We start from the raw sequence: 11876 nt of genomic DNA, 5'->3' as shown, positions 1-11876 counted from the left end.
TGAAATGCCAAGGCTAATTTCGCGCAGAAAACCTGTTATTGCGCGCGCATCTTCGTAGTATGTTAGTGAAAGAAAAATGATAAGGGGTAAATACATGTTTTTAGAAACATTGAAAGAGCGATAATCAACACGGTATACTTCTTGATTAACGATAATCCAGAATGCCTTTATTCTGTAACAACCGTTGTCCTATGCATTGTCTCGGAACGTCAAATACATATGCGCGGGAACGTCTGCAGCTATGCGTCCCATAAAAGCATCGAAAGGTCTACAGGACCCCTATTGTGCGTGGAGATCCGTATGAAATAGGGGACAGCTGGGTGTAGACCGTTATTTAAACGTACGCGCGCGCGCTGCCGAGCACGCGTCTATCCAAATTGGTTAGTGGAATTTAAATTTCTGATAAAAGACTCAGAAACTTTTATCGTATCATATGTTCCGATAACTGCAACTGTAGGGATACAATCGAATTTTTACCAAGCAAATGTTGAATTTTGCAATCTCATTATATGTCGTACATACCAAATACTCCTGCAAATGGAGAATTTTTGTTTATGTATAAATATCAAAATCGTATATAATTTCATAATTTTTTTACGAAATTATAGATTTTTAATATATATGTACATGTATTCAGATATAGGAAAATACTATTCTTTACATAAAATGTTAATATTTTATGATACAAAATTCTATCTATTAATTCCTAAAAGAGATTGTTCAGTCTGTAAGAATTACTAAACATTCCTTTTTTACGTTACAAATAAATCTACATATAATTTAATATACTTTCAATAGTTATATCTCTATTTAAAAACACAATATAATTAGATGTAAGTGATATTATACGTATTATTGATAAAACATTTATGTCAGCGTATGATGTGTCAATTTATACCTTTGACAAGCCTTAAAAGGAATTAAATTCAGAGTCGTATCGGTCATACCAGCATGGCGCGCCATCTACATATGAATATTATATCAGAAGATTCTTGATGTTTTTCACTAGAATTCAATGGTGAAAGGTACCTCCCGTCCTCTAAGCACTTTAATCTCATTTTTGATTGGTGAAAAATAATCTGAGTCTTTTATGTTAACCAATCAAAGAAACGCTAGAATGGAATACGGGAAGAAAATATATCTTTGGTGTTTCAAGCGGAGGTGCCACTAACTCCACCTATCGATAGACAATTTCTTGTAATTGTGCTTTGCTGTGGCGTTGAACAAACTTTATTCGATTATAAATTGTGTCCCACTGCTTTAGCAGTAATTCAAAATGGTAATTAATTGATTTTCATCTTCCTCTAGTATATCGTAAAGTAATATTATTGAAATATCGTCAGAAGTCGAAATTATAATGAGTTAACTTTCGTTACCCGGTTTTGTATAGAGATATGACAAATGGCGCACGTGTATCAATAGATCTTTTTAATTATAAACTAAAAAAAATTATTTCTTAAAGATATTATAATACAATTCATAAAACAATTGCAACTTACATACTTTTTATAGTTTATTATACTTTTAGGTGATTGAATAAATAACACCTCGCGTTATTAGACAATAAATTAATGCAAAAATATCATAAAGATGCGAAAAATATAATTAGAACGTGGCAACTTATACGACATAAATAAATTAAAATATATGGAAAATGTTTGTTAATATTAGTAATAAAAATAATTCTAAAAATTTAAATGGCCATTTGCAGGTTTCCCTAAATCCTGTCAGGATCCTAAAAAATGAAGCGGAAGAAGAGAAAGCAGAAATTGCCAGGCTAAGTTTGTTTGTAGGAGCAATAGCTATTGGTGATTTAGTAAAGTCTACACTTGGACCTAAAGGTATGGATAAGATATTGGTGGCTCATGGCCGATCTGCAGGACAAGTTCAAGTTACCAATGACGGTGCAACTATTCTCAAAAATGTTGGTGTGGATAATCCTGCTGCTAAAATCTTAGTAGATATGTCGCGTGTTCAAGATGATGAAGTTGGTGATGGTACCACTTCTGTAACTGTCCTTGGTTGGTATAATTATTTTAATTTCTTTAATATCATTAGTATATAACTTAAGAGAATTCTTTTATATTGAAAATCATGTATAAAATCAATATAAAATTGTAGTATTATTTGTACTTAATATGCAGTATTTAAAATAATCATTTCATATTTTAGCTGCTGAATTATTACGAGAAGCAGAGAAATTAATAGATCAAAAAATTCATCCACAAACCATAATTTCTGGCTGGAGAAGTGCAACTAATGTAGCAAGAGAAGCTTTGAAAAATGCTGCAGCTGATAATTCTGCAGATCCTGAACGTTTTCGTGAAGATTTGTTAAATATTGCCCGTACAACTCTGAGTTCGAAAATTCTGTCCCAACACAAGGAACACTTCAGCAAGCTTGCAGTAAATGCTGTGTTGCGTCTTAAAGGATCTGGCAATTTATCAGCTATTCAAATAATTAAGAAGCGTGGAGGAACTTTAGGTGATTCCTTCCTTGATGAGGGGTTCTTACTAGACAAAAAACCTGGTGTACATCAGCCACAGAGAATAACTGATGCACGTATACTTATAGCGAACACTCCTATGGATACAGATAAAATCAAGGTAAAGAAGAAATATATGAATTTATAATAGTTGTATAAGTTCTATAGTAATTCAGCAATATTCATGTATATATTGGTTTACAGGTATTTGGTTCTAGAGTTAGAGTTGACTCAATGGCAAAAATTGCAGAACTAGAAGGAGCAGAGAAGGAAAAAATGAAGGTAACTATAAAGTGTAATTATATTACAATTAACAAAAAGAGCTATATTTAATTATTTATAATCGCGTGTTTACAATTTAGGATAAAGTCGAGAAGATCATAAAACATGGCTGCAACGTTTTTGTTAATAGACAGTTGATTTATAATTACCCAGAACAATTATTTGCTGACGCTAATATTATGGCTATCGAGCATGCTGACTTTGATGGTATTGAACGGCTTGCTCTTGTTACTGGTGGAGAAATTGTCAGTACCTTTGATCATCCTGATATGGTGAAACTTGGCAAATGTGATCTCATTGAACAGGTATGCCTGAATAAATTGGAATTATGATTAGTGAATTAGCACTTTTAAAGATACATTAATCTTTTTAGATAATGTTGGGTGAAGACACTTTATTACGATTTTCTGGAGTTCCTTTAGGAGAGGCTTGTACAGTAATTATTAGAGGTGCTACCCAGCAAATTCTTGATGAAGCTGAGAGATCTTTGCATGATGCGCTTTGCGTATTATCAGCTACTGTACGTGAATCAAGAATTGTTTATGGGGGAGGATGTAGTGAGATGATAATGGCTTGTGCCGTAATGAATGCAGCTGCTTCTACTCCTGGAAAAGAAGCAGTTGCAATGGAATCTTTTGCTCGTGCATTGCAACAATTACCCACTGTTATTGCCGACAATGCTGGTTACGATTCAGCTCAACTAGTTAGCGAATTGAGAGCTGCACATAATTCTGGCGCAAATACCATGGGCCTCGGTATGTTTATTTTAAAATAATAAATATAATTTACAGTTGTTATTGTTATGAATAGCAATAATAGATTATTAATTATTTTGACTTATCTCTCATTAATAGATATGGAGCAAGGAAAAGTAGGCTGTATGAAACGATTAGGAATAACTGAATCTTGGGCTGTGAAGAGGCAAGTTTTAGTTAGTGCAGCAGAAGCAGCCGAAATGATTTTACGTGTGGATGATATCTTACGGGCTGCACCCAGAAAGCGCGTCAAGGATCGCGGACGTTGTTAATTACACAGATGCTCGTTCACTGCTTTATCTGCACTGCTTTTTTTCGTAACACGAATTATAATTAAATAATAAACAATTCAGCTTCATCCCTTTTGTTAATAAACATTGACACTAATTAATACCGATATACTTCTTTAATGCTATGGTATGTAATACTATTTTACGTTATAAATTTTACATTACTGTTCGAAACAGAAATAAGAGAAGGGTTTATAAAAAAATCGGACATTTTGTGATCATCATTTTTTATAACAATACAATAGGTTTAACATCAATAAATGCCCTTAATACCCTAAAATTGTATATTTGCCTTACTAAAGCTTTGCATTGGCAACATCTATACAAAATTATAAACTTGAAAAAAATATTATTATAAATGTCATTTATAGCAAGAATGCAATTGTCTGAACAAAAATGCAGTTAAAAATATAATGAATTCGTATAATTGTAACGAATACAATTATGTATATCAAATCAACCTAACTCGTATTTTTAAATCTTGAACTGATATTATATTCGTTTACATTGACCAATATACGGTATATACTAAAAGATGAGATGTGTTTATGAGTATTACATTTATGAACTTAAGTGAACTTGAAATTATAAGCCAATCTTTTAGTCAAAGTAACTAGCAAGCCAAATGTATTCTACATTTAAATGTGACAAAAATAACTTGTTGCTTCAGTATGCAAATCGTAATTTTGGATCATAACCGAGTTTATCAAGGTTAGGATTACAAGCAAAATTAATCATTGGAGGTGGACCACACATAAGTACTATTGTATCAGGTGATGGAGGAAATAGATGATCCTTGATCATATCTGCATTTATAAATCCAGTACTGTACGGCCAATTTTCACTACTAGTATCTATTGTATACCAGAGTTTCAATTTGTTAGGATGATTCTTTGCAATATCATCTAATTCTTCTCGAAGTAATATATCTTTTTCTGTTTGATTGGCAAAAAGTAGCGAAGCTTGAGTTTCATCTGTAGAATCCTTTATTATAGCACGAATTAATTGTAGCATTGGTGTGATTCCTGTCCCACCAGCTAACATTACAATCTGCAACAACATACAAATTTATTTATTTCTTAAAGTTTACAAGCAGAAAGTATAATTGCGTAAATTAAATAACATGTACCTTTTTAACATTATATTCCACAGGTGGATCTTTTCTCAAAATTTTTATAGAAAATTTTCCATGGCCTTTATAAACGAGCCGACCAGAAGGTCCTCTAAAATCAACTGTCTCCCCAATTTTTAAGTTTTCTAAGTATTGAGACAGTTTTCCTCCTTCAGGGAATTTTGGATGTACATTTTTAAAATATACCTAAATATATAATTTTATTCATGACTTTCATATTGAACTGCATAGATCATATTTTATACATTTTATTATTTACCTTAATAACAAGATCTACATAACCATGGTCATCATCACTTGATACAGGTGTATAAGAGCGTATAACGACTTCATCCCCAATCTTCACTGTTAAATGAACATGTTGACCGATTGGTAATCCTAATATATGATCGGCAGTTGGCAATGCAAATCTGAATTTTCTTGTATCATGACTTAATATGTCTTTTTTTATTAATGGTAAACTATATTTAACAACTGGTTCAACCAGTAAAATTGGAGATTTCTTTTTCTTATCACTTCTCCAACTGTTGTAAAATTTCACTGCTAATCCTATTACAGCTATGGTTCCTACAGCAGCTAATACGGATACAAACTAAAACAAAAAAAGGAAAGTATAAAAATTACGAATTTGAAAATAAAGTTTATAAAATAAACATATTCATTGTATTTAAAATTCTGATCAAATTTGCAAGCATTTTGAAGATTACTAAAGAGTTATGTGTAATACTTAAGTACTGATTTTTAATACATAAAACTAATTTGAAAAATACAATACCAATTCAAAAGATATTATCAATAAAGTAAATGAGAATACTCAAAACGTGATAATCTATTGAATGTCATCTGCATATATAGAAATACATTAAATCATGAACTTTATAGATTCTTCTTACAACAATAAATACTTAGAATCTTCAGCTTGTAAACAATTTAATTTTCTGAAGTACATAACATGTCATCACACAAACATCCTTCCAATTTTTTTTTTACAATTAAATTACACTTTTTATCCATTTATAGAAATGGACAAACCTATTACCTATAATAAAACAATAATAAACTAATATACGAGAAATTGATTGCTTGAGTTATACAAAAACACAATGCCAACCAATTACATGCATTACGGCTTATTAATTTTTTTCGAAATTTTCGATTAATAAAAATAATAAGATTTCAGAGAACTTATATTTTTTATTCAAATTATTTACCAATGATCGTAAGTTCGACATCGTGAATTAAATCACACGTGGTTAGAATCTCAGTAAAAAAAGTGTTGAAAATGAGGCTAAGGTCGTAATCACAAGAGGAGATAGAAAAGGTAAACAAAAAAGAATCCGTAAGATTCACAAGTGCTAATGCTTTGACAGCACACTTATTGAGAAAGAGTACGGAAATGTCTTCAGTTCGTTACCGGTTTTGAAAGTTTTTCATGCACACACTTCGAGAAATTACCGGCTTCTACATGGGGTCAGACACAGGACGCTACCCTTTAAAATAGATCTTACTTCCCTCGATCTAATAACAGTTCTACTATTCCAGTATATTTATAGCTATATTACCGAAGGTATTACAAACGTAGAGTAAATGTGGCTTTATATATTGTAATATGTTGTATATTGTTGAATATTGGGTAACGCATCAAAAGAGGATTGTTTCATAATTGCTATAAAGTATATAACATAACACTACAATTTTTCTACATAATTTCATATACATATATATGTACATATAATAGCAGTATTAATATAATAATATTAGACAAATGGAAGCATTTTTATCAAAGGGAAAGTTTTTTAATCAATCAACTAACCTTAGTGAATAATGTACATATACATATATTACGAAGAGCTTAATAAAGATATATATTCATGTATGTAAGTATATTCATAAGATTCATTGAAGTGACAAATAATAAGAATCTAAGGAGTAGATTTGTATTAATTTAAATTTAACAATGTTTTGAATTGCTTCAAATTGTCGAATTTATAAATCTGATTAGCTGATCAAAAATTTAAATAATAGCAAGCACTTACGTACTCGTTCACTTTATTTATCTAAATATAACCGTTTAATTACATAATTCGATAATGAACAAATTTAATTTTCGATTAACTTCAAACTAAAAAGAAACCATTATATTTAAATAAATATTTTATATTATACGTTTATGTATAAACAAATAATAAAAAAATTTTATTAAATGTCATATACGCACATTAGATCCATTTGATGTAGGACTCGCTTCATTCGGCATAATTACGATAATTGTATTATTTACTATATATTCACAAGGAACGTATCACCTTATAACTATTATATCATTCAATTCAGTTTATTTAGAAATGTCGTTTGCAAATTAAACTATAAATAATACTTATTCTAAAAGAATTCTTTGAACAATATTATAACTATCGGCTCGAGTGGATGATCGTACAATTTTTACAATCACAAACATATTTACTGAATGATGAAACGATCTTGATTCAAGGTCGCTGCTTAGTGATAGTATGTTCTTAGATATTCTTTTTATAGCATAAAAACTTTTAAAGCGTTTAAGATAGAGATATTGAAAAATAACTTAACTAATTTTATATTACTTTCAAGTAATTTGAACAATAACGGCGTTACTCGTTAAAAAAGATTATAAAATGAATGATATTTCGCTTATAATATCATGTCCTTTTAACAATTATTTTAAAAGTATAAAGTATATGAATATGATAATTTTTCAAGTTATTGCAATCAAAACTTATGTCATCTTATAATAAATAGGTATATGAATAAATGTATCTTTATATAATTACACATGTATACAATACAACAAGCATATAATACAAATACAGTATAGAACAACATAACAGCAAATTATATTCATGTACATATAGTTTCCCTATAAATACTACGTCTATTGAGAGTTATAAATCAGAATAAATTGAAAAAGTAAAAACATTGTCATTATCTCAAAATAATCCAAAAATATATCTACTTAACAAAAATAAGACCTCGAGTTTGTTACCCGGGCTAGCCGTTTATATCACTCAATCGATCTCGCGACTTTACAATATCAGTATATAATGTAAAAACTGTGATAAAATTAAAGATAATCTACTTTACTTTATTAAAAATAATAAAGAAATAGCATATTCTGTAGTAATATATTTTTTATGTCGTTTTATAATGCGATATACAAATTTGAATAATATTAATATATTTATGTTAGTAGCGACATCTTAGAAATCGTTACAACTTATAGGTTAGTTGACGATAGAGGTTAGGTGGTATATCAAACGTTGATGTAAACAGATCACCGAATTTGCAACATAATCGTATAGTTTCAAGATCACGTTTTGTCTCGTGATTTTTGACGTACTTAATTATATATCCCAATGACAGCTTTACATCGTGCGTTATATACATGGTTTAATCTTTTGATTTTTCTGATTCTGCTTGTCTTGAGGCTCGATCAGAGGACACAATGGAATTGGTTTATTGTTTTTATTCCACTGTGGTTGTTTGATCTCATAGTTTCAGTTAATATTATTATTAATATCATCACCCTTTTTAAAAATGGACGTATTGATCATTTACCCCGGGAAGTAAGTTTTTTTCATCAAAGAGTATTACTTGCATATAAATTATAAATATTACTAATTAATTTGTTAATAAGAAGATTGCAAAAATTGTCACTTTAATTTATAGTATATTATTCCCTTAATTATATGAATAAATAAAAAATGTATTGTCCATTCTACTGTTAATAAGAATTTCGTTAAAAAGGAAACTTAATTTATTATATATTGAGTGACAAATTATATGTAACATTCATCATATTGAAATTCTTGAAAATATAATATTTCATACAAAAAAGCTAAGCTTATGAATTTGATGTAAACATGTACTGTGATGAAACTGGGTACTTATTATATTTTATGAATATTGAAAATATCTTCTTTTCAGATGTGGTATACATCAGTTATGCTCATGAAAATAAGTGCTCAAATTTTAATATGTTTGAAATTAGAAGCACCACATTGGTTTTTACCAGCAAAACTTGTTTTGGGACCATTTTGGATTCTTCTTCCAGCATTGGCAGTTGATGTCTTTATAAATTTGATGCATCATTATCGATATTAACAATGACCAAATCACAGCCAATTCAGAAATATTATAATAAATGTATGTAATATCTACAATGTTTTATATGAATACATTTTGTATAAATTAACTTTAATTATTATTGATATAATTATTATTAACGTCATCAAAATTATGTTGATTTCAATTATAAACAATGGCTATATTTTTTGTATATATGAGGATCACTTTTTTAACTTAAAAACATTTTGAAAATAAGTAGTAATTTATTATTTATTTGCATCTCATATGTATATGTTATATAATGATTAATTAATAGGTACAACGTGTGTAAATACTTTCCTGACATTACATTTTATTTTACATACCAGTCTCTTTTGAATAGTAAAAGTGAGAAAGTATATAGTGCATGTTTAGATAGTATGGTAGTCACAAGATGCCACTCTAGTTTACTATAAATACTCTATTGCACAAGGATGAATAGGACAAAGATATAAATAAGTAACTCTACCTCAGATCCATTATTGAAGCTTTTCTCATTAGTTCATAAGACTGTCATCTCTTACAAACAATAAAGTGACTGTAATATTTTTTAGCATATTTATTAATATATAAAATAAATAACAGTGAAACATTAGAAAGAATTTATGTACTTACCTTTATTGTTATGCAACATGGTTCATTGACAAATGTCTTTTGCTTGCATTGTGCATATGATAATTATTCCAGCAACCATCTGTTACATTTAAAGTTCTATACCATTGAAATTCTTTCAATGGAAATGATCAGTGGAATTGGAATGTAATTGTTAGTAGAACACAGTACGAATGATACAAAACATTTTGCTAGTTTAGTTGATAGTAGAACAAGTTCTGTAACAGTTTTCATACATTTTTACTATGAATTTTTTAATCTAAGTATTCCTTTTGTGTGAACAGAACTTATGAGTTCATAAAGTGGATAAATCAACAATTTTATAGTGATCTACTGAACTGGATATAAGTAACATGAAGCAGGTAGAATGACCAGATATGTTTTTACTATGTTACATTAAATATCTATATAGTTTACAATAATTAACAATATATTTTGCAAAAACCAAGATTAATATTATAAATTAAGCTATCTAAATATTAAATATAAATATACTAAATATTACAAATTATCATATATTCAAGTTTATAATTTGAACTCATTATTTATTAATATTAAAATAAATAAATATATACTCTATCCAATCTTATGTATTATTGCAATTATTTTTTATTGCAATTCTATTTTACAGATGAATGTGATTTATTTTATATTTCTATGTTTATTATTATCACTAACGAAAAGTGGAGCTAATGAAGATCAAGTTACAGTGACAAAAGTTCCAGCAGGTCATATAGCTGAACTTCCATGTTTGAGCAGTGATGATCATCATCGTTTTATGTTTTGGCACCTTACTGGTAATAATCGCATTATTGGGCCTGGAAATTTAATGGATGAAAACAAATATAATTATGAAGTGTTAACAGGAAAGCTTTTCATAAGGGTAAGTAATTATTGTAAATATTCCTCTTACAACTTTTAGGTATTTTATCTTAAGAAATTATATCTTTTATTAGGGTGTATCAACAGCTGAGTCTGGTTTCTATAAATGTTTTTCCAAAGGTATATCAGATCGTTCTAATATCACTAGTAATACTATTGAATTAATAGTTAAGAAAGATTGGGAAGATCTTTGGGAAAACGACTTTGAGGTATGTTAAGATACGTTATATCTTCAATAAATATATTTTTCCTATTTGTTTTCAATACTCTCTTTCTTATAGACAAATTTATTACGGGGTATGGCTGCTGTCATGGTAATAGTTGTTGCTATAGCTATTGTTCTTTTCATTATCACAACAAAAAGGAGACACAATCGCAATTTTTTTGGTAAATATTATAAATTGATATGTAAAACAAAATATCATATTTTTATGTTTAATTAATATGAATTATTTCAGATTTGGAAGAATCAAGAGAAAATTCTCCCGCAAAATATACGCCAAATATCTATACTGTTCCTCCACCATCTATGTCTATACCAACAATTGATGAAGGTGGTATTGATAATGAAGCTCTTGATATTGATTTCCCAAGAGTATTTAATCAAATGCAAAAATAATGAATAATTTTGTAATATATTCAAAGAAATTTTGTTTCATGGTGAATGCAACATAAAGACATACACACATACATACATAGCCATATTCAAATTTATATACATATACATTGATTTAGGAATTGTGCCATGAAGACATAAAATACATAATCATTTCATAAGTAAAAAAATAGTTTTAATAAATGTTTTGTAGATGAGAATTCTCTTGCAACATATTGTATATATATTTATGTATATAAATAATGATTAAATAGTTTAATTATATGTTTGAGAATTTGCAGCTGTTCCATGAGTAGTGTTCAACATACTATCATTCATTACATCTTCTTCATCTTCTTCTTCTTCCTCTTCTTCAGGTTCCACTTCAGTTTCTAATAATCTTATTTTCCTATTGTTTTCACTTAAAACAGCGGCCACTTTTCGCGCACCACTGACTGCTATTTTTTTAGCAGTTATACCTTGAAAAGGTCGTGGCCAACTGTTACCTAAAAGATCTACTAAACTAATTGCATTCTTATCTTGATTTTCAAAAATTCGGACGTTATTCAATGGCAATTGTACAAGATACGATGCATGTGTATGTTTGTTAAGTAGCAGTAAACTGAGATGTTCGTTAGAGTAAAATTGTAGATCAACTACAGTACAGTCTATGTACGATTTGGAATGAGATTCTGTAAAAAAC

The 11876-nt window shown here is 28.9% G+C and overlaps 5 protein-coding genes across 9 annotated transcripts in view; 3 read left to right on the top strand and 2 right to left on the bottom strand.

Annotated features, from left to right (window-relative positions):
* The first annotated feature begins 1138 nt into the window (after positions 1 to 1138).
* Positions 1139 to 4092, top strand: CCT2 (chaperonin containing TCP1 subunit 2). Its single transcript, XM_069132452.1, has 7 exons — positions 1139 to 1279; positions 1712 to 2021; positions 2173 to 2606; positions 2690 to 2767; positions 2848 to 3072; positions 3141 to 3522; positions 3622 to 4092. Exons 1-7 carry the CDS (start codon positions 1277 to 1279, stop codon positions 3792 to 3794), a joined length of 1605 nt encoding a protein of 534 aa, XP_068988553.1. The 5' UTR covers positions 1139 to 1276; the 3' UTR covers positions 3795 to 4092.
* Positions 4023 to 7430, bottom strand: LOC138190032 (NADH-cytochrome b5 reductase 3). Of its 3 annotated transcripts, XM_069132475.1 has the most exons (5): positions 7163 to 7430; positions 6156 to 6405; positions 5204 to 5536; positions 4942 to 5130; positions 4023 to 4862 (listed from the first exon to the last, which is right to left on the bottom strand). In XM_069132475.1, exons 2-5 carry the CDS (start codon positions 6174 to 6176, stop codon positions 4479 to 4481), a joined length of 927 nt encoding a protein of 308 aa, XP_068988576.1. In that variant the 5' UTR covers positions 6177 to 6405; positions 7163 to 7430; the 3' UTR covers positions 4023 to 4478. The 3 variants fall into 3 exon arrangements, with proteins under 3 accessions (XP_068988576.1, XP_068988574.1, XP_068988575.1); XM_069132473.1 differs by lacking the exon at positions 6156 to 6405 and having other exon boundaries at positions 7163 to 7429; XM_069132474.1 differs by lacking the exon at positions 7163 to 7430 and having other exon boundaries at positions 6156 to 6617.
* A 658-nt stretch (positions 7431 to 8088) lies between these two features.
* On the top strand, positions 8089 to 9632 carry LOC138190036 (transmembrane protein 60). The gene is made up of 3 exons (XM_069132482.1): positions 8089 to 8543; positions 8905 to 9123; positions 9362 to 9632. Exons 1-2 carry the CDS (start codon positions 8334 to 8336, stop codon positions 9079 to 9081), a joined length of 387 nt encoding a protein of 128 aa, XP_068988583.1. The 5' UTR covers positions 8089 to 8333; the 3' UTR covers positions 9082 to 9123; positions 9362 to 9632.
* Positions 9633 to 9647: 15 nt separating this feature from the next.
* LOC138190034 (uncharacterized) lies at positions 9648 to 11468 on the top strand. The gene is made up of 6 exons (XM_069132480.1): positions 9648 to 9849; positions 9981 to 10058; positions 10328 to 10579; positions 10653 to 10787; positions 10860 to 10965; positions 11037 to 11468. Exons 2-6 carry the CDS (start codon positions 10050 to 10052, stop codon positions 11195 to 11197), a joined length of 663 nt encoding a protein of 220 aa, XP_068988581.1. The 5' UTR covers positions 9648 to 9849; positions 9981 to 10049; the 3' UTR covers positions 11198 to 11468.
* The window catches only part of APC4 (anaphase-promoting complex subunit 4), a 49907-nt gene continuing 49054 nt past the window's right edge, over positions 11024 to 11876 (bottom strand). For all 3 annotated transcript variants that reach the window (XM_069132445.1, XM_069132446.1, XM_069132447.1), the window contains one exon: positions 11024 to 11865. In XM_069132445.1, the coding sequence (XP_068988546.1) occupies positions 11450 to 11865 (416 nt within the window). In that variant the 3' untranslated portion in view covers positions 11024 to 11449. The remainder of the gene's footprint in view (positions 11866 to 11876) is intronic.

Source organism: Bombus flavifrons, chromosome 2 (assembly GCF_040668555.2).
Source record: "Bombus flavifrons isolate JBK064 chromosome 2, iyBomFlav1_principal, whole genome shotgun sequence".
NCBI classification, from domain to species: domain Eukaryota; kingdom Metazoa; phylum Arthropoda; class Insecta; order Hymenoptera; family Apidae; genus Bombus; species Bombus flavifrons.
This window is presented reverse-complemented; position numbering and strand designations above follow the sequence as displayed.

What these genes read in the sequence shown, in the direction of transcription:
- LOC138190036 (XM_069132482.1), top strand. Translation starts at nt 8,334, where the DNA reads ATGACAGCTTTACATCGTGCGTTATATACATGGTTTAATCTTTTGATT. An exon ending in TTGATCATTTACCCCGGGAA is followed by an intron (nt 8,544 to 8,904) that starts GTAAGTTTTTTT and finishes TCTTCTTTTCAG; the next exon opens with ATGTGGTATACATCAGTTAT.
- LOC138190032 (XM_069132473.1), bottom strand. Translation starts at nt 7,201, where the DNA reads ATGCCGAATGAAGCGAGTCCTACATCAAATGGATCTAAT. An exon ending in CTACATCAAATGGATCTAAT is followed by an intron (nt 5,537 to 7,162) that starts GTGCGTATATGA and finishes TTTTTGTTTTAG; the next exon opens with TTTGTATCCGTATTAGCTGC. An exon ending in ATGTAGATCTTGTTATTAAG is followed by an intron (nt 5,131 to 5,203) that starts GTAAATAATAAA and finishes TTATATATTTAG; the next exon opens with GTATATTTTAAAAATGTACA.
- CCT2 (XM_069132452.1), top strand. An exon ending in TGGATACAGATAAAATCAAG is followed by an intron (nt 2,607 to 2,689) that starts GTAAAGAAGAAA and finishes ATTGGTTTACAG; the next exon opens with GTATTTGGTTCTAGAGTTAG. An exon ending in AATGTGATCTCATTGAACAG is followed by an intron (nt 3,073 to 3,140) that starts GTATGCCTGAAT and finishes TAATCTTTTTAG; the next exon opens with ATAATGTTGGGTGAAGACAC.
- LOC138190034 (XM_069132480.1), top strand. An exon ending in CAGGAAAGCTTTTCATAAGG is followed by an intron (nt 10,580 to 10,652) that starts GTAAGTAATTAT and finishes ATCTTTTATTAG; the next exon opens with GGTGTATCAACAGCTGAGTC. An exon ending in TTTGGGAAAACGACTTTGAG is followed by an intron (nt 10,788 to 10,859) that starts GTATGTTAAGAT and finishes TCTTTCTTATAG; the next exon opens with ACAAATTTATTACGGGGTAT.